The sequence below is a fragment of the Eublepharis macularius genome, chromosome 9 (assembly GCF_028583425.1).
Source record: "Eublepharis macularius isolate TG4126 chromosome 9, MPM_Emac_v1.0, whole genome shotgun sequence".
NCBI classification, from domain to species: domain Eukaryota; kingdom Metazoa; phylum Chordata; class Lepidosauria; order Squamata; family Eublepharidae; genus Eublepharis; species Eublepharis macularius.
In genome coordinates, this window is record NC_072798.1 from 65,768,230 (window position 1) to 65,793,075 (window position 24,846).

The 24,846-nt window shown below is 37.7% G+C and overlaps 1 protein-coding gene across 4 annotated transcripts in view; it reads right to left on the reverse strand.

Moving 5' to 3' along the window:
- Positions 1 to 24,846, reverse strand: part of TBK1 (TANK binding kinase 1) — a 30,155-nt gene continuing 5,309 nt past the window's right edge. For 3 of the 4 annotated variants that reach the window (XM_054988721.1, XM_054988722.1, XM_054988724.1), the window contains 19 exons: positions 24,607 to 24,747; positions 23,553 to 23,682; positions 21,846 to 22,027; positions 18,304 to 18,464; positions 16,018 to 16,128; positions 14,452 to 14,631; positions 13,336 to 13,532; positions 12,686 to 12,744; positions 11,166 to 11,257; positions 10,176 to 10,277; positions 9,182 to 9,260; positions 8,319 to 8,440; positions 8,124 to 8,200; positions 7,133 to 7,172; positions 5,925 to 6,026; positions 5,500 to 5,596; positions 4,270 to 4,376; positions 3,545 to 3,616; positions 1 to 2,473 (listed from right to left, as the gene is read on the reverse strand). In XM_054988721.1, coding sequence (XP_054844696.1) covers positions 2,422 to 2,473; positions 3,545 to 3,616; positions 4,270 to 4,376; positions 5,500 to 5,596; positions 5,925 to 6,026; positions 7,133 to 7,172; positions 8,124 to 8,200; positions 8,319 to 8,440; positions 9,182 to 9,260; positions 10,176 to 10,277; positions 11,166 to 11,257; positions 12,686 to 12,744; positions 13,336 to 13,532; positions 14,452 to 14,631; positions 16,018 to 16,128; positions 18,304 to 18,464; positions 21,846 to 22,027; positions 23,553 to 23,682; positions 24,607 to 24,747 — 2,103 coding nt within the window. In that variant the 3' untranslated portion in view covers positions 1 to 2,421. Of the gene's footprint in view, positions 2,474 to 3,544; positions 3,617 to 4,269; positions 4,377 to 5,499; positions 5,597 to 5,924; positions 7,173 to 8,123; positions 8,201 to 8,318; positions 8,441 to 9,181; positions 9,261 to 10,175; positions 10,278 to 11,165; positions 11,258 to 12,685; positions 12,745 to 13,335; positions 13,533 to 14,451; positions 14,632 to 16,017; positions 16,129 to 18,303; positions 18,465 to 21,845; positions 22,028 to 23,552; positions 23,683 to 24,606; positions 24,748 to 24,846 lie in introns of those variants that run through there. The other variant, XM_054988725.1, reaches the window with a different exon arrangement.

Below are 24,846 nucleotides of genomic sequence, written 5' to 3' on the forward strand. Positions count from 1 at the left end.
AAGACAAAGTAAGTAGTAGATACTGTATTTGCATAGAGAATCACTCGTGCTTTTCTATACAGAATAAGAGGATAGGCTTGTTCTAAGTGAATACTGCAATGTACTATTTTACCAAAACACAGCTGTCTCATTTTAAAATTATCTTTCCATCTATTTTTTTCTGAACATGATTAATAATATGACATTCAACATAAATATAAGCAGTCTTGACTTAAAGCTTCAAGTGAAGTACAGCTTACATGAAAATATAAATTCCTTTTTTCACCAATGAAAAATAATTACAAATGTGAAAATTTGGGTTTTTTCTTTTTACAATAATTTGCAGTACATCACTCCTAAATGAATTATAAGCCCATATGCTACTGATGCAATTACCTAGCTAAAAACAAGAGGTTTTTGACCCAATACAGTATAAAATATAAAATGTTTTAAAATATGCAAGCTGTTATACATAATAGCATATAAACCAAGTTAACAATTAAACTACTTCTTGAAGACAGGCTGTATAAAGAAAATAAAAAATCCATTTTTCCTCCTCACCCCAGTTTCAGTGAGCAAAAACAATGATTCTACTGAAGTACAAAATGATTTCATAAAATTACAGAAATGTAATTAAACAAATGTATTTATATACAATATGACAGCAAGATTTCACAGAGTTACTGTCAATGAACATGGTATTAAGTTCATCTTGTGAATCTGTAAACTTAGCTCTATATATCAATAATTACTATAAATTACTTTGGACCAAAGAAGATACTGTACTTAGATTTATTCAATGGGGTTAATTAATGTGATTTAAATAGCCTTCATAGAGGATTGCAACCTTGCTCTTTACAGAGTCCCTTTTACTTGTAAAGAGTCCAGTAGCACCTTAAAGCTTAACCAACTTTATTGTAGCATAAGCTTTCGAGAATCAGTTCTCTTCGTCAGATGCATCTGACTAAGAGAACTGTGATTCTTAAAAGCTTATGCCACAATAAAGTTGGTTAGTCGTTAAAGGTGCTACTGGACTCTTTACTATTTTGTTACTATAGACTAATATGGCTAACTCCTTTGGATCTTTTACTTGTATACATCATAATGCCGCTGTTTCCAAGAAACCTGGATAGGTAACCTGTACTGCTTCACTGTTATTAGTCTGCTCAAAATTGAATGAATTGAGTAAAAAAGTTCTTTGGTCCAAAGACTTCATGTGCCTAATATTGGGGCAGTAATGCTTGAAAAACCTCTCTGTGCAACTTAACACAACTTCAGGACGTTTCCATGTAAGGATATTTAAGTTTCTTGCATGTTAAACTGTTTGAGACAGAAGACACAATTCACTGGAAACCTCACCTATGCAAGCCACAGTGAAAACAATAAAGGCCACAGTCCTCAGCCCTCTTAATTCAGGTACAGTCTCAATAAATCACTTGGTCTCTTTCAAGTCTGATCTGGAATAAATTGGCTGACAACTGCAGCCTTAATGCCCTGTCTCAGGTAAACACTCAATTCCTAACATCGATAGGACTAGATTCCACTTAGAAGTGAACTGGGATGCATTTTATCGCATAAGAAGCACTAGAGGTAAAAAACGAAGCACTTACTTGTGCATAAACACAATTGTGCTAACTTTTGCATGCTTTATTTGTTATTGCCAAACATTTTAAAATTGAATTAATAAAAAGAATTTCACTGATTTATGCAGGATGGAAATTGTTCTCACCGATCTGTTTGCTTTAGATGACAGCCTTCATCAGAGAAAGAACCACCACTAGTATTAAATTATACGTCACCCACAAGGATAAGCAACACTTTACCTGTGATTTTAGCAAACTAGAAGATTGGATTCATGCTTGCTTGCTTAGAAGTCCCAAGTAGGCAAATTATAGTTTTGATAAAGGATTGATGCACCAGAAGCAGACATGATTGAAAACACAGCACTTCCTTTCACAGTCAAAATTAAACACTGCCATTTAAGGTACTGGTGAGAATGGATTTTTTTTTTTAGTATTTAATGACACATCTGTTCACAGTGAATAAAAGCAAGCAGGTTAAGTCCAGATTATCCTAACTGAAGTATTCAGCATTCAGATGGCTGAAAAGGTAGTCTAAATAGCAGACGAACTCAACACCAAAATCTCCCCAGCGAAGTTCACCAGAAAGTGAAGAACCACATTCAAAGTAAATGCCTTGTACCCGTGTGCTCACAAATCTGCAGCCACAATTAGTTTTGTAGGGGAAATTCTAGTGTTTCCTAAAATGTTAAGACCATTTTTAAACAATACCAAAAGTGATATATTTTACTGTATTTACAGTATATACATATTTACATACTTTTGTTAAATACTAGGGAGAGGGAGCCGAGTGCAGAGTATCTGCCTGTAAAGGCTCTTTTTGTGTGCAAAGTCATCAAATTGTGTCACAGTAACTATACAACTAGATACAATCCACATTTTGTGGGCCACCATCCATAGTCAAAGCTCCAAACCTAAAATAAAAAATAAATTTTGTTTAGGCATAATATTCAACATCTCTTTTGTGTGTATTAAGTCCTAGTGAGCTTGCAGTGCTATGGCATTTCTGAAGGTTAGTTTAACCAGTGAACAGAGTTCCAAGTTGCATCAAAAACCAAGAAACCTGGAGCAGACAGGGTGATTGCAGATAAAAGGAGAAAGGTATTTTTACAATTACTGCAGCACTTTTGCCTAGATATTATGCTCTCAGGAATGATTGTTGACTGTATCTTTGATTTGTATGTTGAAGTCTTCCATGTGAATGTGATTTGGGGATGGCTAGGGAATCTCTCATGTAGAAGAAAAATACTGTGCAACACAGCAGTGCAACTTGAGCAGCGCAATGCTAAGCAGAGTATTAAGTCCAATGAACTTAAATGGCTGTTATGCAGTTTAGGATTACATCATCAGTGTATTAAAAAACTACAATTCATGTAGCTTCAGAAAAACAAATATAAGGTAATGGGAATACATTAATAAGCCAATTGCAACTTGGGAGACCCAGCAATGAAGTTTTATCTTTGTTTTCAATTTATCTGTCATTTTGCCTCTTGTTGCCCATTCTGCCACTAACATCCAATGCTATGAACCTAGTGACAACCAGAAGACTTCATCTCAGTATTTAATTTGGGAATCTGTTCTAGAGGCCACAGAGTCATTCCAATATTTACCATCAATTATGAAAGTATTCTAAGCACTCACAGCATTTTTATTTCCACCACAATCAGATTTCTATAAAGTCATGCAAGAACTGGCATTTGTTCCAACAATCAAATCAAATCACAAATGAATGTGGACTGACAAGTGCATAAACAAGCATAGAACCTGTTGGTGTGTAGAGAAAATATACTGCGAATAAAATTATCATCTGCCTGGGGCTTTTGCAGCAGGGTGCAGTGAGCTGCTTCTTGTGCCTTCTGTAACAGGCAAAGAGCTCATGGACTCCTATGTAAGCTATTGTCAGATAATGTGCACAGCTACTTAATTTGGTGAATCCATTAAAATGCCAGAATGCATTTTGAAAGGTAATTAAAGTGCTTGCTTACCTTTCCAAAAGATGATTATTCTCTGTTAATTCTTTAACAACACCTTCCATTTCTTCTTTCAGTTTCTTCATGCTGCAAATAAAAAAATAAAAAAGAATATACCATTTTATGCAAGTTTTTAGTTAGTACTTCAAGAAGATTGTTTCTTCAGTTATAATAAATCTAGTAGTGAAACAGATCTTTTAAGATACCCAAACAAGGGACAAGATAAGAATTCAAAGCAAGTCATTTCAGTAACCTGCAATTATGGTGGAACCGTATGTAGTGATGCCAGAATAAGATCCGTTTTCTTGCTATCAAATTTGTGGCTTTTAGCCACTAAAAGTTCTGGTTAGAAGGCAGAACTAAACTGGGAGGATCCTTCAATTCTTTTCTTGATGAGGTATTTGCTTGGCCCTGCCTTCTGACTCAAATCAAGAATCAATTCTTCTTGTATATGGAAGGGAAAAAACTTCACAGCAAATCAATGTCCCTTCCTACAATAGCAGTTGTAATGATCAGTCGCTGCAGTGTGGCTGCTTGCACAGGAAAAGCTAATGATAGGTCACAGCCTAAAATGGTGAACAGATTCTTTTCATGACACACAAGAACTTCTCCCTTTGGCCTGTTTTAAGAGCTAAAAAATGCACCTTTGCCAAAGAGACTAAACATTTAAATCTTGGAAAATGTTAATTATGTAAAAGGCATATGCAAGTATCATAGCAATTAAGGTGAAGAATTCTTACCCAAGAGTCATTTCCACCAAAGTGTTTGAACTAGGGTAAACTGGATTAATTGAGTGTTTGATCCCACTGGAAACTGCCATCATCTTATGGGGCAAAGTTTCTTGTAACTGCAATAGATGAAGAAGTTGTGTCAATTACAAAACAAGATATCCCTAACAGATGGTCAGTACAATCAGCTCTGACGATCCCAAGCGCTGGAAACTGATTCTAAACCCTGTTTCCCTCTTCCAACTGATGATCCCCAAAACCAACAGCAACAATTACTTGATAAAGCAGATGAGGACAAGGGGCCCATTTTTTCTGAATTAACCATTGTGACAGGTGAAGCAGAGAAATTACCCCAGCAATACAGATACCAACGAGAGCAGTGCTCTAATGCAGCCCATAGGAGCTGTGAGCCTGGTAATGGGAGTGACAGGTGAAGCTTCAATTAGCTAAAGGCTGGGAGTTGGCAGGGAGGGAGAAGAGTTTGAAAACGAGTTAGAATGAGAGTGGTAAGGGACAGAGTTGTGGGACTGAAGCTGTTCTAAATCTGAGATGGCTACTGAATTACAGGTGAGTGCTGTGGAATATGTGTAGCATTTTATTAACAGTGTAAGTATTAAAGTCTTCATGGGAAGGGTCTTTCTATGCTGTGTCTAAATACTGCCACCCCACTTCTCTAAGTTCCCTATTTATATTTGTCTCTGTGTGTTTTTAAAAAAATAAACTTCACTCAATTTAAAAAATAAAACCATCTTGTATTTTCCAATTTACCTCATCCCTCAGATATCAAGCTAGTTTGGGGTGGGTTTACACCCAGTCCCACAGTCTGTCTCCTTAAACCTTAATTTTCTGCTGACATTTCCCTGGGAAGGGACAGCAGAAAGGGAACGTGACAAAAAATCCGCTGGTGAGAAGTCATACTCCAGAAAACAACATAACCATTGAGGCTAACTCTTTCCTTAAACATTTCTCACAACAGTAAACACATCCTTGAACTCCAATGATTTCATGAAATGGTGGTGGAGCTAGCTATGAGTACAATAGCCTTCAAGGTGCCCTGGAAATGGAAGCAACCAAGATGGTCCCCAATTAGGAAAAGTTACCACAAAATCAAAGGCTCTGATTATTGGGACCTGTTCTTCAAATACTAGGTCAGATTATATAAACAGTTGCTGATAAACTATCCCTGTCTTAATCATTTTTAAACGACTAAAGAGACATGGAATAATCAAGGAGAATGTATACCTCATTTACAAAGACCTGATATCTGGATACCTCTTCTTCAATATCAAAGCACTGCTTTCTGAGAGTCAGTAACTGTCTCCTTAAGTGGAGCATCTTCCTAGAAAGATTTTTTTTTTAAAAAAAAAAACCAAATCAGCACCTGTGGCTTGTCTGCTGTTAAACAGTATACAAACAAAAATAAACAGGAGTCTTGCAGCTCTTTAAAGTCTAACATGTTTTTATTCTAGCTTAAATCTTTGTGGTTTGGAGCCCGTTGCTCTTTATGTTCCCGTTCTCAATGGGCTCTAGACTGTGAAAGCTTATGTTTGAATAAAATCTTTAAAATACCACAAAAGCTATAATCTACCACAAGACTCCTGTTTATTTTTGCTGCAATAGACTGATATAGCAACTCCTCTGAAATTTACTACAGAAAAGAACCTTACCTCATCCAGTCCTCTGCCTTGTTCAAAAATATTTTATACTTGCTGACACATTCTTCATTGAACAGAGTCATGGCTTTTGTGGCATGTAAACAAAGCTTCTGCCTATATGACAGAAATAAGAATCCACATATTGGCTTCTTTTATTTACTTATTTTGTTACTGAGGCTCAAAGCAAATCACACAGCACAAGACAATTTAAACGGTACTTTTAATAATGCAACAGAGGTTTGGATTGCAGACAAAATGCAAAAACATAATTTTATAAAAAAATCATCAAGATTCAGCTTGATCACTCAAATCCTGTGTTACAGAAATCCAGTTTGCTTCAACAAACGCCGGTTTCATCACCTTTGTTCTGCTGCTGGGGAGGCACTTCTATGGAGTAAGTCACATCACACAAATCCATAGTTAGCACTAACTGTGATTACTAAACCAACATCGTTTCAGATGGACCATAACCAGCTGATGGACCATAACCAGCCACAGTTAATTTACTTAAACAAGAGTTTCATGTGGTATTTGAATTGAGCCAGAGTTACATACTTTCCAGAGATTCCTCTCATCATCTAATTCTTTTTTTTAAAAAACTATACAATGAGCTACAGAACAGGAAAGGGCAATCTTTTCACTATGGAAAACCGAATGCCTTCTTGTTTGGTATATTCAATGTTTGGGATTTCACTAAACTAGAACGGGATTGTTTTAATTTGTTTTCATTCACAGCATCATAGTTCAACAAGTTTTATTTCTTCTGGTTTTACAGAGCATTGTTAAATGTTGCTAGGCACTCTGAGTCATATAGGAAAAGTACAAATATCAAATTTATTCTGTTTTAAGATAATACACATGCAGATTTAGAAATTTTGAGAGTTGTAATTTTTGAGCTTCAAGTGCTTCCCTATTTCTGCTCCTTTGGCAATTTTTTCACCTTCACATTTTCAGAAATACTTTTGTAAACTTGAGAGCTAGAACACAAGGGCACAAATGACTCTGCTGTGACACGGCACATGCACAATCCCTACTGGGTTTTTAAAAATTCAGTCTGGGAGTCTCACGTTTCTAACACACAGCAAGCTATACAGATATGCCTTATATAATGAATGAAACTCTTACAACTTACATGGATTAGCTTTGCTGTAGAAGACTTCAGACTAGAAGCACCTCAAAATGTGTTGCAAAAAGAAAATGTTTATACTATAAAGACTTACTTGTCAAATTTGTGTATTTGTTCTTCATTATAAGGAAGTCCTTAAACAAGAAAGAAAAAATAGAAACTGTATACTTATCACTCATTTAGTAGCATTTATTTTCCTGAAGATGTATTAAAAGTATAAGTTACAATGGTTTCCATTAAGTGTAGCTAAATGTTATTTATTTAGAAAATGCTTATGCCACCTCTGTAGGGAACTCATCCCAGACACCTTACAAAATAAAACCGTAATAAAAACATAAAACATTAACGTTGTTAATTAAAATTAGCATTGAAACCAAGCCAGAGCATAAAAACATGAATCACTCAACAGTTTCAGGCTAGAAGCACATTATAAAAATAGGGTTAAAAGATCAACCTCTTAAATTAAAAGCCTGGGCTTGATTCCAGACTGAAATGGTTCTAGATTGTCTACTCTAAGACTACCTGAAGCTACCAGCTGCTCAAGCATCTTGCCCCAAAAAAGGAATGTTGGCCATCAGGCGGTAGTCGTTTAAGGTTGGCAGGGGGCATGGACGCCTTCTTCAGGAGGGGGTCTAATGACTTCCTCCTTCAAGGCGGCTGAAACTACACCCTCTTGCAGAAAGGTGTTTATTACCTCCCAGACCCACTCAGTCACCAAGCCATGAAGGCCAAGAGTCAAGCCTAAACTTGGTGGGCCACACAATTCGCAGCAGCTCATCTACTTCATAGGCCTCATCAGCCAACTAGAACCGGACTCCAATAACATCCCAAGACTGAACTGCACCAATGGTGGAATGAGTCATGGTGGATGCGAGCAGAATTATCTTCAAAATGCATTGCAAAAGCATCACAGCAGGCCAAATGTATATCCATCCAGTTATTCAATACTTGGTCTAGAAGATGTTCTATTTGTTTTTGTTTGAAATACTCTTGTTTTTACAGTCTCTTTATGTCCAAACAATATAAAACACACAGAACTCCATGGTAACATTAAGCTAAACCAAAAACAGGTTTAAATAACTTACTTCGTTCAGTTTTGTCTTTTTTGAACTGGTAATAAATATCTGATATAGAATTCAGTAGTACTTGTAATCTTTCTGGGCTAGAAAGGAATGAGAATAGATTATATAAACACTAATACATGCCAGGCCACATTACATTTTTAAAAAGCAACACCACCACCACATATAAAAAGCATTCAATAAGAAATAGTCACTTACTTTCTGTCTTTTGGATGTGTGCCTTCCTGGTTAGCCCAGCCATCGGTCAGCTGGCCATTAGGAGAGAGTTTGCTTTTAATCTCCTGAAGACTAGACTCTATGGTTCCCCGTGAATTGGAAAGCTACATGAATGCAACAAATCCAGCTTTATACAACAAAAATCATGTATAATATCCATATGAAAGGAGTATTAAACATGTACACCACCTTCAAATGGATTGATCTATAGAGAGCAAATATATGTAGACTAAGATCCCGATTACTATAAAAGATTGAAAGGTATTCAAGTTTTTCTTTCTAGATAGTAAATTTTCTAGGGCCAGTATAATGAGGCTATTTATACAAGCTCATTTTTTATGAATTTGGCCAGTTGAGCTTGATGAAAAAGGCAGCAATAAATGAGCACATGAAATTGTCTTATACCAAATCAAACCACTAATCTATCAAGGTCTACTCTGACTGGCAATGGTTATCCAAGGTCTCAGGTAGAGTTCTCTCTCATCACTTACTACTGATCCTCTTAACTGGAGATGCCAGGGGTTGAACCTTGGACCCCTTTCAGGAAAAACTCTACCACTGAGCCACAACCTCCACCCCTAAACCTGTGTAAAGGACCATGTGAATGCATCCTGTGGATCCATTCCACTAACAGCAGTGCTTTCGTCGGGCACAAGGAGCCTTTTATTGCTGCCTCTTGTAAACAGAAGACTCCTTAAACCAGTTGAACATTCTGCTGATAGCATAAGGATCTGCTGATGCAACTACATGGATTTAACAGAAAAAATTACTCTACAACTACACCTGGAACTTAGCATAAAGGACCTTATTTTGAAAACGACACTGTTTCAATGTAAGATGCTTACCCGTAATAGCTTTGAGTGTATGTCTGAAATTTTATCTCCTTCTGATGGAGCGAGATTCATCTGCCTCATATCTTGATATCTGTTTGCAAGAACTAAGAGTTAAAATCTGGAGTCAACAGTGGGCTACAGTTCTGTTTAGCATAGTGACACTTTGGTGACATTCCAATGTAATTAAAACTCAAAGTGATTTGACTGGGCACTAAAAAGAATTCTTGACTGCTGAACAGCTGCTGTTAAATAAGACTGTCTTCTCCAAAGACTGGATAAAAGAAATCTCTGCAGAAACACCTACAGGTGGATAGCTGTGTTGATCTGCATTAGAACAGCAGGAATTGAGTTCAGTGGCACCACAGGGACCCACAAGATTTTCAGAGTGTAAGCTTTTGAGAATCAGAGCTCCCTTCTTCAAAAGAAGGTGCCACTGGACTAAAATCCTGCTGACCTACAGATCTTGACAGCAGTGTCACTGAAGGCCAACTGTAGTACATTTAGAACAGCAGATCAGCATTATTTACTGATGTACTTTCTCCCCAGTGACCTGTCCTGTTGCTCCTTACACAGAGGACTCAAAACATGTAAAATGGCTAGACAATAACAGGTGTGTAAAATGATAATCAATTTTCACTAGTGCTGACTGACTGTAGCATAGTTTTTCAGGTATTATGACAGTAATGAAGCAAGCCTTCTCTACTGCCATTCTGTCTGCCAAAATGCCATCCAGCAGAGCTCCGTCAAATTAAATGGGCTGGAACTGACAGCCTACTAAGATGGCACAGAACTGTTTTATAGCAACCACTGTACCACAGCTATGAATCCACACAAGATTTTGGGAAACACACTTGTACAATACGAAGGATAAAAATTCACATCAGAGACCTTTTTGTGAAGTACTAAGCTCCTATTTACAACATGCATTAAATTAACCTCAATCAGTAAAATGTTAACAGTTACTATAGATATGAAAAGTGCAGATCATAATTCCCAAACTACTCACATTTTCCCAGCTTTCTCTAGACTTCTGTTGCAAAATTCTAACCTGATGACAACCTCAGTCTTTTCATGCACTGTTTCATTGCAATCTTCTTTGATTATTTCACTGGAAAAAAACCCAATAGCACATATAATACACACACACACACACACCCCTAAAACTTATTTTAAAAAACAATGTTGCATGACTGTGTCATGTAAGTGTACTGACACAGTAACATCAGTTTACTAAAGGAGCAAATTTTTAAAAGGTCATTATTCATATGCAAAATGCATTAACTTGCTATTGAAAGTGGGCATGTTGAAAGGCTGCAATCTTTTCCAGACTTATTTGTGAGTAAGAATGTCACTGAACACAGCCCAATAACATTAGGTTGCAAGGTTGTAACCCTAAACATCTTTATTATTCTATGTTCTTCCTTAAACTCATGGAGACTTGCATTTGACTTGCTGTTAGGACTGCACTGTTAGCAAATTATACAAGCATCTATAAGGTATAATTGAGTCACTTTATTTGCAGATTCTTATTGTTAATTGTTTCTTTTTCATGAGTTATGTTTTATTAGGAAAACCTGAGATGCTGATATCTCGGGGCCTTTACCACCCATATTGTGTGAAGTAACATCATAGCTAGGTGTTACTATAGATTACAAGTTAAAGGCCTTCCTAGGCCTTCTCTTCTTTCCAGGTGACATTGATTATCCAAGGTCAGAAAAATATGTTATCAGAGAAAATCACACAGATCACAGAAAGGAGCTGAGCCTCACAGGTAAAGCACCTACTCTGCACAAGAAGTTCCCCATTTCAATCCCTGGCATTTTCAGTCAAAGGCTTTGAGGGGGGGGGGGAGATTCTAGGCAAGATTTTTACCTGCCAGAGACCCTAGATAGTTGCTGCCAGTTGGAGCCAACAGTATTGTGCTGGATGGACCATTGGTCTGACTCAGTTTTAGACAGGCCGCTACGTTAAAGGTTCAAGTGATCCCATTACTCACATTAACCATCGAATCCCCTTTCGCATCAGTTCCTGGTAAAGCAATAAAGCACGGGCAACTCTACAAGCGTAACATACAACACCTGTCACTGTCTGAAATAAAAATAAAAAGCATCAGTATTACAGTTATTAGCAATAAAAGGTGAACATTTTTGAAGACTGTAACATGGAAAAGTAATTTGTCATGCAGAGAGGAATAGTGGTCAACATACTTATTACTGAGACAATATTTAAATAGACTTTTCTAAACTTCAGATTAGTATTTCACAATGGCTTAGATCCTATGGAGGATTTTGCAGATGGAGAGGAAGAGGTCATTTTCAGCAATTGCCCACTTCCACTGCAGACATCCGAAATCCCCCATGCTGTTTCCAGGGGTGCCCTTTACCACCAGGAATAGCATTTCACAGGAAGGGCAAATGGGAATGCAGGAGGGGAGATGAGGAAGAATCATACTGGGAATGTCAAAGCGGACCACATGGGAGGTCCAGAGACCTTAGTTTGAGAACTGCTGATGTAAATACTTTTGTCCTATATTATTTAAGTTTGGTATTGTAGATATATATTTCACTTCTGAACAACATCCTCAATACTAGTTTATTTAAGTTTGGTATTGTAGATATATATTTCACTTCTGAACAACAGCCTCAATACTAATTTATTTAACTTTTAGCGACACCCGCGAGGGCAACTAAAGAAGAAGTAAAAAGCGCCATTTTGGGAGTCCGTCGGGCATCTTCAAAATATGCAATGAAGCGGCAGCTGCCTCGTGAGATTGTTATTGAGTTTTCATCTAGGAGGGTCCGGGACACTATCCTATATAACTCATATAATGCGGACTTGGACTTTCTGGGAAATAAAGTCAAGATACTGAAGGACATTCCATTTTTAGTTCGGAAGAGAAGACTTAAGTATAAAAGGCTGGCAGCTCTTTTGAGGGAACGTGGCATAAAGTACAAATGGCTATTTCCGGAAGGAATCAGGTTTAGTTATAAAGATCAAGCTTACAAGATTAATTCGGAAGATCAGCTAAGGGATTTTGTGGACAAAAATCAAGAATTTGGGCAAGACACCAAGCAAAAAGAAGAAGATGCGAAGCCTGAAGGGAGGGGGGAGGCAACGAGCGCTGCAGCTGCAGCTGCTCAGAGAGAACTGCGTCCAAGGCCGAGGGGAGGGAAAAAGATTTAATTTGAACTGTAATTTGTATTTTGTAAGATTAACCATTCCATCATTACTTTATTAAGCTTTATTTTTTAATTATGGCAGTATGAATGGAAAGCACTGAAGTGTAGTGTTTAGTGTTTGTATGTTGCCTTCCCCTTTTTTCCACCCCTCCTTCCCCCTCTTTTTTTCCTTCTTTCCCTCCCCTTGCACTATTGTAGTTTTTTGTAGTTTACTGTTTTAGATGTTAAAATAAAAAAAATCATTAAAAAAAATACTAGTTTATTTAAGTTTGGTATTGTAGATATATATTTCACTTCTGAACAACAGCCTCAATACTAGTTTTAGTTAAATACTCACTTTAGCCATACTTGCATCACTATCCAAGTCATAACGCTGATGGACCTTAGGAAGTGAAACTGAAACACAGAAAGTCTTATTTAAAACATTTATAAAAATGCAGACAATGAAGCAAAAATAAATTACAACAACATAAAATAATGTTCCCTTTCCCAACTCCCCCCCAATGTATTGTCTTAAAAATATGATAAAAGCTCCAGGAATACAGGTAAAATAAAAATTCTAGGTATCTTTTTCAGGACCCTCAAATTAAAAAGTTGTCCTGTAGGGCGGTATATAAATTGAATGTTGTTGTTGTTATTATTATTAAAAAACAAAAATTCACTCTCTGCTGCTTTGAAAGACCAGAGAACTGCAGCCAGCATTAAGTGACCTTCAATGAAATCCTAAGCAGAGTTACTCCAGTCTAAGCCGATTGAAATTAATGGGCTTAGACTGGAGTAACTGCTTATGACTTATCTGGATACAAGACATTCAAAACTTAACAATGAAAAAACAATTCTAATGTCAATGTAATGAGGATATAATAGCAAATATTTAATCCTTTCCTTTAAAAAAACCCTATAATGATTAAATAGTGAGAAGAATTAGCATTGTTACAAACTAAACATTTAAAATGTTAAAGAGTTAAGAAAGAGACTCCACCATACTTTCTTCATAGAGTAATCCTATGATGTTCACAGGCTCCCTGCTTACTACAATTATAGGATTTTCTTCAGTAGTTCTGGGGAAATGTTGTGCCAATCGACTGGGCTCTAGTACTAAACGCCGGCCTTCATATATCAGTTCTTGATTTAGCAAGGCTATTTTTGTCTGTTTGTAGACCAGTTCATGAAATATGGCTGCACTGTTAAGAAAACAACATCGTCAGATTTAGGAAATCATTCCTAACACAACAAAGGACAGTTCCTTATCTTTGATACAGAGATCTATTTGCATCTGGCTCAGAAGGGTCTGGAAAAGAATGGTTCAGATGAATCTCCCTCTGACCTTGATGTCAGAGGCAGCCAATCAAAGACCATGGGGGAAACTACACTGTCATGATCCACTGCTGGTATGTTTAAAGGGGTTTGACCAGTTCATGTCTCACTTTTCCCTTCCTAGCCATATATTCCATATGTTTTTCTTGAGTCGTAACAGTTCTCTTTTTATGGACTTGTTCATTGCTAGTTCATGCCAGGAAAGAATTTTACCACATCTCCCAACTGACACAGAAGGGTCTGAGTTTTTGTTTTCCTCATAGAAAGGTAATGTCCGTAAAATACAGTTTGGCAGGACGGTTCTGTTCACTGCTTGGGCACAGAACAGAGATTACAACTTGACAGTAAACAAAGGCAGCGCCTCACAATTCTCCCAAAAGAAAGGCCACCTCATGAGGGGTTGGAGACATGCTGGCTGACAGTTACCCCTTTGGCTAGGTAGATGTATACGGAGTTGTGGGGCACCTTGGGGGCCTCTGCTTCTCCTGGATTAACAACACATACTCTTGGACCATAGCCTGGCGTCATTTCATGGGCTGACAGAACATCGTGGAGCCCCATATGCCAAATTTAACGGAAGCCCTAGTAATTGACCTGTGGACAGTTCAGACACAGGTTTGTGAGGTCTTTTCTTTTCCTCTGCCAATGAAAATTTCAAAATGATCTATATAAAAATATTCAGAGCTAATGAGAAAAGCTATTGCGTCCCCGGGAAGCTGGCTCATGTCAGATCACAGTTCTAAATGCTAGCTAGGAATAAAGATGAGAAAATACAGGAACACTTACGTATTATAGTTGTGAATATAAATTTTGTGTGCAGTCATTTGTTGCAGAGAGAATACATGAATAATAATCCGGTGGAGTATGTCACTAGTCTCTGCAAAAAACTGATCAAATCCCCAGCATTTCTCTTGATCTGCTTCAAGAATATTTGCAAGAACAGGCGTGAGCAGCACTTGCAGGCCTCTAAAGAGACAAGTCAATATGATTGTTTTATATTCTGGGAAATATGTTCTTGTTTCTTTTCTCTCTGGCCAAGATAGAGTACATTTATTTTATGTGTAACAGCACAGTGATATCTTGGACACCTTGCTGGTAGAACAGGCAGACAAGGAGTTGGTCAATAATTTTCCCACCCCCCATCTAAAGTGGAGGCATCATACCTGGCCAGATATTTCAGCACTGCTAGTCAGGAGAAAGTTTTTCAAATTACCGTGCATTTTGCACAATGGAAAGTGTACGCAGGCTGCTTTCTCCTGATGGCCAGCACAGGTACCAGTAGTGGTATGATTTGCTGACCTCTCTCCCTCTGTCATTTTACGGCAAGGTATTTTGTGGAGATAGTGTGGAAAGTGCATTTGTAGATGGGCTGCAGTAAACAGCCAAGAATTCAACACATTTATTTAAGAGCTCTAGAAGGATAGTATATTGTAAAACTAACACAATGATAAAGGCAGTCCTGCCAGAAAAATTCTGTATCAGCTGCTGGTATGAACATACTTTAACTCTAAGGCTGCAACACCAAAGGCATGTATTTTCAAGCAGATTCTAGTGAAATCTATAGGATTACTGCCCCCAGCCCCCCTATGTGAATACTGGCTTGGATTCTTACTATATTTTCAGCTGACAAAAGGTACTTCCACCAAGGCAAAAGGGAGGAGCAAGAGGTGAAAGTTCAGGAAGTTCACATTTGTGACTACTGTTAAACTGCATAATATAGGATACAGAGTAGAGCTTAGCTTCACAGTTCAGCCATTAGGTTGCTATTAGGATCTTCACTAGGTTTAAGGCAACAAACCAAAGTTACTGCTAACCATGTCTATATTTTGCCTGTAATAGACTAAAATGTGTTAATGATTGGGATGCAGCCTATCAGAGAATAATATCACCAGTTGAGGGGAAATTCTTCACTTTGACCTGCTAAACCTCAAAACAGTCCTCTCTCTCCCAGTTAGAATAAGCAATAACATTCAAATATTGATCATGCTACAGAAATATCTTATTTCTGAGTAAATTATGCTAACAGTATGGATGTGAAAAAGAAATAGTTATTATTCTACAAGTTCATAATTGATATAAGCAAAAAAACAGAACAAAAATGTTTAACCCTGGTAACACACTACTAAATATTAAAGATTCCAGATGCATGCTTGCATCTGACGAAGAGAGCTGTGGCTCTTGAAAGCTTACGCTACAATAAAGTCGGTTCGTCTTAATGGTGCTACTGGACTCTTTACTATTTTGCTACTACAGACTAACACGGCTAACTCCTCTGATACACAACTAAATGAAACACAAGGGAACATGCACTTAGTGTCATTCAGGTAAGTCAACAAGTTTGATACAACTTACTTAGAGAGACTGCAAGAAACTGGCATATCCCGGCTCCATTCAATTGGACCATTTTCTGCTTTTTGGACTCCAGATATTGCACCAGAAGGCTTTCCAGTTATAATTTTATACCTTTGTTAAATATATTGAAACACAGTAAAAATGAAAACACAGTTAAATCCTCTAATGAAACTCTAGATGCAAATTCTCATTCTGAATTCTTTCAACAGAATGCAGTTCAGGAATGAAGTTGTGATCTATTAACCGATTTCCAATAGTTTACTGTTGTTGAAAAGCAGTACTATTTGCCTTTGGAAAACAGAACGCAGCAAGATATTCCAGCCTAATTATTTTTATCTCAATAAAGATTAGCAAAAAGACACATATGCTTCGGCAACTTTAGGAAATTATAATGTCTTAGAAAACAAATTTTATTTTTTAAAATTAACTGTTACTACTGGTCCAGAATGACAGTGCCCGTGTAAGTGAACACTACGATGAATAACAGAAAGCTTAATTCATGGGAAAGCATATACTAAATTCAATTTAAGCAGATTTCATCAGAATGTGCATTATGTACATCAAAAGAAGTCCTAGATAGAGCATTTGTGAATGCAAGTTTTACCACTATGTCATCCATTACTGATAAACATCTCAAATTAAAAGATACAGTTAGCAAAGCAATATTCAATTATTTAGTGGCATGATTTTTTTCAGAGTCAGATTTAAAATTAATTTGTATTCATGAATGCAGGAAAAGCTTATATATGAATGCAAGAATGATATCAGTAAAAATGAACTAGCACTGCATCACTGATGTGTAACCTTCGACTACATGCTGTTAAAGAATTAAACCAAGGGCCAAATTACATTTTGTTTTACAAGAAATCACCATGGGAACTTGCAACCATACTGCAGCTTTGTGCCCCCACTGGCAACTCCTATGTATAAGTGCAGCAGGGGCCCGATTCAGATCTAGACCATGACACAGTGGGAAGTGAGGCGTCTGCCTTCCCCCCTGCACCCTTCTCAGGGGAGAAATGATCCAGAGGCTGCACTGGGGGACTATTATTTGCCTCATCAAGGAAATGCATATATACTGTTTGTCATTTTGGCTCCTCAAATTGGTGGGCAACCTGCTGTGCTTTCACATGGGAGCTGCCACCAGGGACTTGCAGCTGCAATATAGCTGCCAGTCCCCACTGGCAACTTGTATAATGTGTAACGTCAGCTTGGCCTGAAGGGTATGGTTTTAAACTTTATGTTCCCACACAGTGGCCACCAAAAATGATTCTATAACACTAGGCAGTGTTCCAGATGATAGGCATGCTGTTTATAATGACTTCAAACCAGGTACCCACATCCTCCCTGACAACTAATGCTACCATGAAGGTGCTACATGTGTAGGGGCCTTAAAACATCTGAGCTTGCCACACAAATGCTATTGCCACAGGAAGCAATTTTCAGCCGCTTTCATATGAAGGACAAAGCCTTAAAAATCTGCCTGAAACTGCCATCATTTCATTGTTGGCTACAGAGCTTATCTGTGGAAAATAGCCATATCTTAATAGTCATCATTTAAAAACTTTCTATACACTAAAAACAGACATTATATTTAAGAAAACAAGTCTAGACCCCACAAAACACAGCTGAAAACATCAACTTTACTTCATTGAAAAAAACCTTTCAAAACATAAATATAGCTGTATATACAATACAAGAATAAAGAAATGGCAGCACACATAACAAGATAGTGTATGAAAACAGTTTGGTGGTACCTTAAATACTAACTAATTTATTGTAGCATAAGCTTTCATGCTCATTGCATCAGAGGTATGAAGTAGGTTCTTAGTTGGCAGATATAAACACACCCAAATAGTGGATAGAGGAAAAAATTGTGAAAAGCCGATGAAATGCAAAATGTATAAACTGTGACATTTCAATTAAACCTGAAATGTCATTTTTGTTCTTAAAGACTTATCTGGGCTGTCAGCAGAAGAGTATGTATCTGTCAGCTAAGGATATACTGTTTAAAACAGGCAGGTTCTCATTCACAACTAGCACCACAATAAATCTGTTAGTCTTCAAGATATCACAAGATTCCTTTTTTGGTTTTGCTGCAACACGCTAAAAAGGCTACCATTCTGAAATTTGCATAATCAACCACTTTGATTATGTGGTTGAATTACAAACAAAAAACCCTTTAGACTGTATTTTTATTGTTTCTTGATTTCAGCATTTTTATTTACAAAAAACAACAACAAAAACCCAACCCTGTGGACAGAGTCTCCTTCTAAAGTTACCTACATCACTTCTTTGTTTCTGCGAGGTCCTTCAAAAGGCCGAAAGGGTAAACTTCCAGTAGCAGCGTGGTAAAACGTCACCCCTATGCTCCACAAATCAACTGTTGCACCATACTTCTTTTGGTGCTCTTTCCTCAATACTGCTCGTTCATACATGTCAGGGTGCTGGAGAATGTGAAAAAGAAAGGCTACGTAAGTATCAGTTGCTTTATAAACAATTAACACAAAATACTATAGATAGAAAGTAAATGTTCCCCTTCTGGTCACAGATGGGCTGGTCCTTGCACTAGGAAACTGCCAAAATTAAGCGAAATAAACCTCAAAGCTATTCTACCACTTGTACAAAAGATTACATAAACCTCTTGTACATACGTATACAAAAACACCTGGTATAAAAGCTACCTGTTATAGCACTGTGTAATAAATATCTTGAGAAAACTCTTTACACAATTATTTATGGAACAATATTATTGATTACTTCTTTCCAATCCTTGTTCTTTAGATAAAACCATGCATGTTCTAGTGTGCTATGCATTATTTGAAACAAAAGGTGAAATTATATAAATGAAAGCAAGTTTCTAGAGAGGCAGCATACATTTTCTAAATAATTAAATTTCTTCTGAAAGACTGCGTTAGTGGTGGAGCATATGCTGAAGCAGCCAACTAAACAAGATCATCATAATTATGCTGGTTTTTGTCACCAACAGAAATAATCCACTTGCTGCCGTCAAGCGGCTTAATAAAAACAGGTGGCCAGCTAATGACCAGCAGATAAGTTTCCCATCCAAAGTGAAAATCTTGAAATAGTAGCTTGGACAAAAAAATTCTCTCCCAGGCAGCCTTCCTCTCAATTTAGCAATCCCTGATACGCCAACATTCCATAAAAAGTTCATAAATCCATACAATAATGATAGGTCTTCTAAACATAGTCATCATCAATAGATCAATGCATTTCTTTCATTAATTACAATAATTACTAAAAAATGGGATGTTTTGTAATTATTGTAATTTATATGATACAAATCTACCATCTGAACAGCTTGATTTCTTTCAAATGGTTCTGGTTTCTTTTGTTACTGCAGTCTCTACCTCTATTGCTTTCCTTTTTTCAAAGCAGACAATATTTCTCTAATAGGGAAACAGAAAGTCTACAGAGTTTCCTCAGGAGGAAACGAGGGGGGGATGAGAGACGGGCTCTGGGCTTTGTTGACTGACAGCAAGCAGTAGCCACTAGGATTACATAAATGTGGAGGTACTCCAATCCTGAAGGATATGAGGTGCGACTGTGCTTTTCTCCTAATGCCTGCCTGCTGCACCAAGTCTCCCCTTGGAGTCTGCACTCCCCTGCTTGCCTACAGCTCTCCAAACCTTATTCCCAGTCCCAGCAAATCTACCTCAAGCTCCTCTAGCTGTTTCCTGCCTGCCTAGATGTCTTGCTCTTCTTGTGTCATCAAACGCCCATGCCTTGTCAGTTTCTCTCTTCCTCATGCTACCGTTCTTCAAGCTAACTATTTGCAGTGCTGTCCGTTTTACTGCTTGGAATCTTTCCTAATCAATGCTCCTGTAGACTTTGCCTCAAAGGGGTGGGGGGTGGGGGGAGCTTTACTCTATCTGTCTGAACATTGGCAATGAAGGTACCATGAAGACACAGACCCGAGAAAAGAGGTCTTCCATTGAAACCAATGGAAAATAAGAACAACGCAGAATTACGAAAACAAAAATAACAAAAAATAATGAAACAGAACCATAAGAAACAATCCAATAATGTAATTATTTCCCTTTTGGGAAAACAAATAATAACAAAACAAATTAAAAACTCCCATGCACAAGTTTAATTATCACTATATCTAATTCTCAACATGACCCAATCTGTGGATACTTAAATCCAAAGACTGGATCCACGAAGAGATAAGACAGATCTTTCTACAAAACTGAGAATAGCCCCAGGTTTGCAGAAAAAATTAAATCATTAAAAATGCACCAGTTTAAAACTCTCAAGAATAATAGAAGCAGCACCTTTACCTTAAGAAATTAATGCCTTCTGAAGTGGCCATGATGGGGATTGCTAGGCAACTACTACAATACTGCTAGCCTTCAAGCATTTGTTTCTGTCAATAAAAGGGCAGGAAGAGGAAGCGGGATGCTTTCCAGGCCTGTTTTGGCCTTTGAGGGAAAACTCAGGGGGGGGGGGTCAGGCCTGCCAGCCACTACTGTTCAACAGCAGCCACTGTACAGTAGCCAGTGTGGTGTAGTGGTTAGAGTTTCAAACAAGCATCTAGGAGACCCAGGACTGAATTCTACTCTGCCATGGAAGCATGGTGGGTGACCTTGGGCCAGTCTCTCTCTCTCTCTCTATCTCTGTGACTAACCTACCTTGCAGGGTTGCTGAAAGAGAATAGAGCTGCCAGCCTCCAGGTGGGGTCCGGAAATTTGCCAAAATTACAACTGATCTCCAGATGAAGGAAATCAGTGAACCTGGAGAAACTGGCTGCTTTGGGGGTGGGCTGCATATCATTGTAACCTGCTGAGGTCCCTCCCCAGGCTCTACCCCAAAACTCCAGGAATTTCACACCTAGAACAGGCAACCCAAGAAGAGAATGGTGTAAGCTGCGTCGGATCCCCATTGTGAAGAAAGGCTGCACAGAGAGGGAGGATTAAATATATCCCATCCTTTATGAAATAAAAGGGGTTTATGAATCTCCCTGAGCTATCACATCTAGTGAGGTGTAGTGATCAGAGTGTCTGACTAGGATCTGGGAGACCCAGATTCAAATCCCACTTCTGGTACAGAAGCTTGCTGGGTAACCTTGGGCCAGCCACATACTTTCAAACAGAACTACCTCAAAAGGGAGAACGTGAGGATAAAATGAAGGAGAGGAATATGATGTAAACTGCTCTGGGTCTCCCACTGTGTAGAAAAAGGGATATAAAGTAAGTCAATAATAAATATAGCTAAAGATGTGGTGCAGGTAAAAGGTAGGTTTGTGATGCCCCTCCCCCAACAAGTCCTTGAGGGTTCCCCGCTGCATAACTGGGCCTGGCTCCGTCTACACTGGTGCTTTGCAACTCAGCCATAGTTTTCCAGAGGAGACGCTGCCAAAGGGCAGGAGGGAAAGTTGAAGACAGGAGATCTACAAAGGTAGATTGGTTGGAGGGCGGTAAGGAGATAAGGAAGCAGGAAAAGGGCAGGGGCTATGGGAGCTACCAGGGAAGGGAAGAAGCTAATAGCAGGAGAGGGGAAATGAGATGCCCCCTGCAAGTCTATGCAGGTCCCCTGCTTGTTTAATATAATGTTTGAGAAGAAAATATATCTGGAAAATAACTCTGAAGGTGCAATCCTATGCAGAGTTGCTGCAGTCTAAGCACACTGGGTTTAGAGTGGATAATTCTGTATAGGATTGTACTACAAATCTCTTGATTTTATACTGAGGGTATTACTATGTTTTAAGCTGTCACTGCAAGAAGTTGTTGGAATGGTGGTAGTCATGCAAGCCATCCTCAAACTATACTCCAAACTTTTAAGATGTCTAAGATTAAAGTGCTTACCAAGTATTCTTCTGTACCATAGAGGGAGACAAACTGTTCGTCATCTTCCAGTTCCCTAGCAGCCCCAAAATCTGTCAATTTATAAACAGATTGACCATCTTCACCTATAACACGCATTATATTTCCTGGCTTAATGTCACGATGCACTATTCCATTCTCTCGAAGATGATTCATCCCAGCCACTTAAACATAAAGGCAGAGATAAGTATATGAGTATTTTCAAAGAAATACGGTGCCTGTAACAGAAAATTAGTCAGTAGCTTTTTTCCTGTCAGTGCCAAAATACTATCAAGTTCAACCCAAAACAACTGATGGTATCTAAGATTAGAACAGAATTTTGGACTCTTTTTGTATAAAAAAATCCAATATCCTGAGCTGTTAACAGTACAGAAATGGGTAACTTTGATTTCTTCTGCACATTGTCTTGATATGAGATATGGTATTGTGTGGCGATCCACACCATATGCCAAAGAATCATGTATTTAACAAGTTATAAGTTTATATTCAGTAATTGCCAGTAGTTTTAACACTGCTGATATATTCCCACTATTTTAACTCCTACAATGAGTACTTACTGAACATGTAAATACTTGATAGTTTACAAGAACAAAATATTCACAAAACATCATTAACAACATAGTCACGCTATTTATACAATTACCACTGTAGTGTAACCACACCTAAATATTGTTTTTACAGAAACTATGTTATCATTAGCATAACTGCTGGTATTATGAGGATGTATTCTTCCTAGACACTTATCCTCCTTCCCCAAAGGGGAAAATACAGCTAGAAGTAATCTCATAGCACCAGTACAATTTAAATAAACATGTTCAGATTTCTTCTAGATTTACATCTCACACATACAAAGCAAAAAGCCTTTAATTCTGCAAGGTTATATTGCAGACAAAACAGGAACAGAATTATGATTTTGGAATTAGAAAGACAGATCAGATATGTGTAGTAGATGCAATGAATATATAATGGCATCTTTTTTCCAGACAAGAGTTAACCTGTAAGAGGTAAATTTCCCTCTGTATGCTAACAGATGACAAAGCATAGGTGTTTTCCTGAATTTGTTAACAAATGCTACGCTCACACAATCCCTGACCAGTTTTTTCACACATGTCCCACACTAAACTACTTCCTACAATAGTACTTAAAATTACTTCCCTGAAAATTTTAATAGGACATACATAAAGCTGTTTCAGTTAATCCAGCTGAGAAAAGCAGAAGTGGAGCAAAAAACATGTAGGTTTGTGCATCTGAGTCCCTGCATTAAGGGTCAAACAGACGATTCCTAAGATATTGGAAAGCAGACAGATAACTCTATACTGAGGCCAATCAGGCTGCCTGGCTCACTGGCAAAGTGGATGTGTGTACAAAGAATAGGGAAACCTCTCTCCTCCCTTGCACCAAGCACCCACTGCAAAATCTCAGTGTTTAATCATCCACAGTATGAACACAGGGAACAGATTCTTCCTTGTCTCAGTTTTCCCTGACAACTGTTTTCACTGTTAGGAATAAGCTATTGTTGTATTCCTGGGTACAGACATATGAAACCAATGATAAATATAAGACAGGCCAACACAATGTTTCTACAGCACAGAGTCTGCACTTAAAGGAGTTACAAATTAGGTTAAACTTTTGAATACAGTGACATAACACTTAAGATAAGCTGAACTATACAAAGTATGTTCCACATACCAACATCTTTCAACACAATCAAAAATTCTGATTCTGGCAAGCCATACGCATTAGATGGCTCTTCTAAAACTGTGTATAAACTGCCACATGGACAAAATTCCATAACAAGAACTTTATGTCTAGAGGTTGTCTGAAAAAGAAAAACAAAGATTTGTAAATTACATGCAATAAGTAGAAGACTTTGTTTCGTTTGGCATTCCTTCCCTTCCCACCCAATGTTTTTTTGTTTGTTTTTGTATGTATTTTAGCTCTGATTTTAATTCTTTTAATGGTGTTTTTTGTTAGTTTTAAATATGTGGTTTTTATTATATGTTCTTGGTTAGCTGCCTTGGCGGCACTCAAAATAGAAAAGTGAAATAGATCTGTAAAAGAAAAAACGTAGATGATTTCCCCCATGGTCAAACGTTTTGTATACCACTGGTACACAAGTAAAAGCATCTATGGAATCTTCATGCAAGCCACTTTCCTGGGACTTTCAAATTAAAGCAACATTATCTTAAGCTAAAAAAAAGTTGATCATTTTGAAGTTATTTCACATTTCTAAATGAGGGATAGGACATTGCTATGAAAGATTCCATACAGGAAGAGATCCACCTTTCAACTTCATGCCAAAATTGTCAGGTTTTTTTTCCCTTTAGTATACCCCACATATTACCTGGATGCTCTGGTGTGAAGCTTCCAGGTTCATTTATGACTACTGCATGACTACTGGAACAGACTACAAAAAAGATGTGAGTCCAGTATCTGACGAAGGGAGCTTGAGTCTTGAAAGCTCATACCCTGGAAACTGTTTGTTGGTCTTTAAGGTGCTACTAGACTTGAACCTTGCTCATGTACTGCAGACAAACATGGCTACCCACCTGAAACTAGCGACCAAAAAGTACCTCTTACCTGGGAGATTAAAAGGGCAGTCTTTAAAAAAGGGGTTAGAACTAATTATAAAAAGCAATTAACAGATTTTTCATAAATGGCAAATGGTTTGCCATATATAATAATGTTTAGATGTTACAGTTGTACATATGCACAAAAATCTTGTACTGTCTCAGTTAACTACCTCTTCCTCAACTGCAAACAATTTTACAATGTTCTTGTGATTCAGTTTCTTTAATACTTCAAACTCTCGCATCTGAACATCCTCAGGACGAAGGAAGCTGAAGTTATTAAATACTTTGACTGCATACAAATCACCAGTTTTCTGTAAAACAAATATTGATATTATTTAAAAATTAAAAAAAAACATGTCACAAAATAATTTTATCAATGAAATCATTTTATGGTCTTTACAAATTCTATA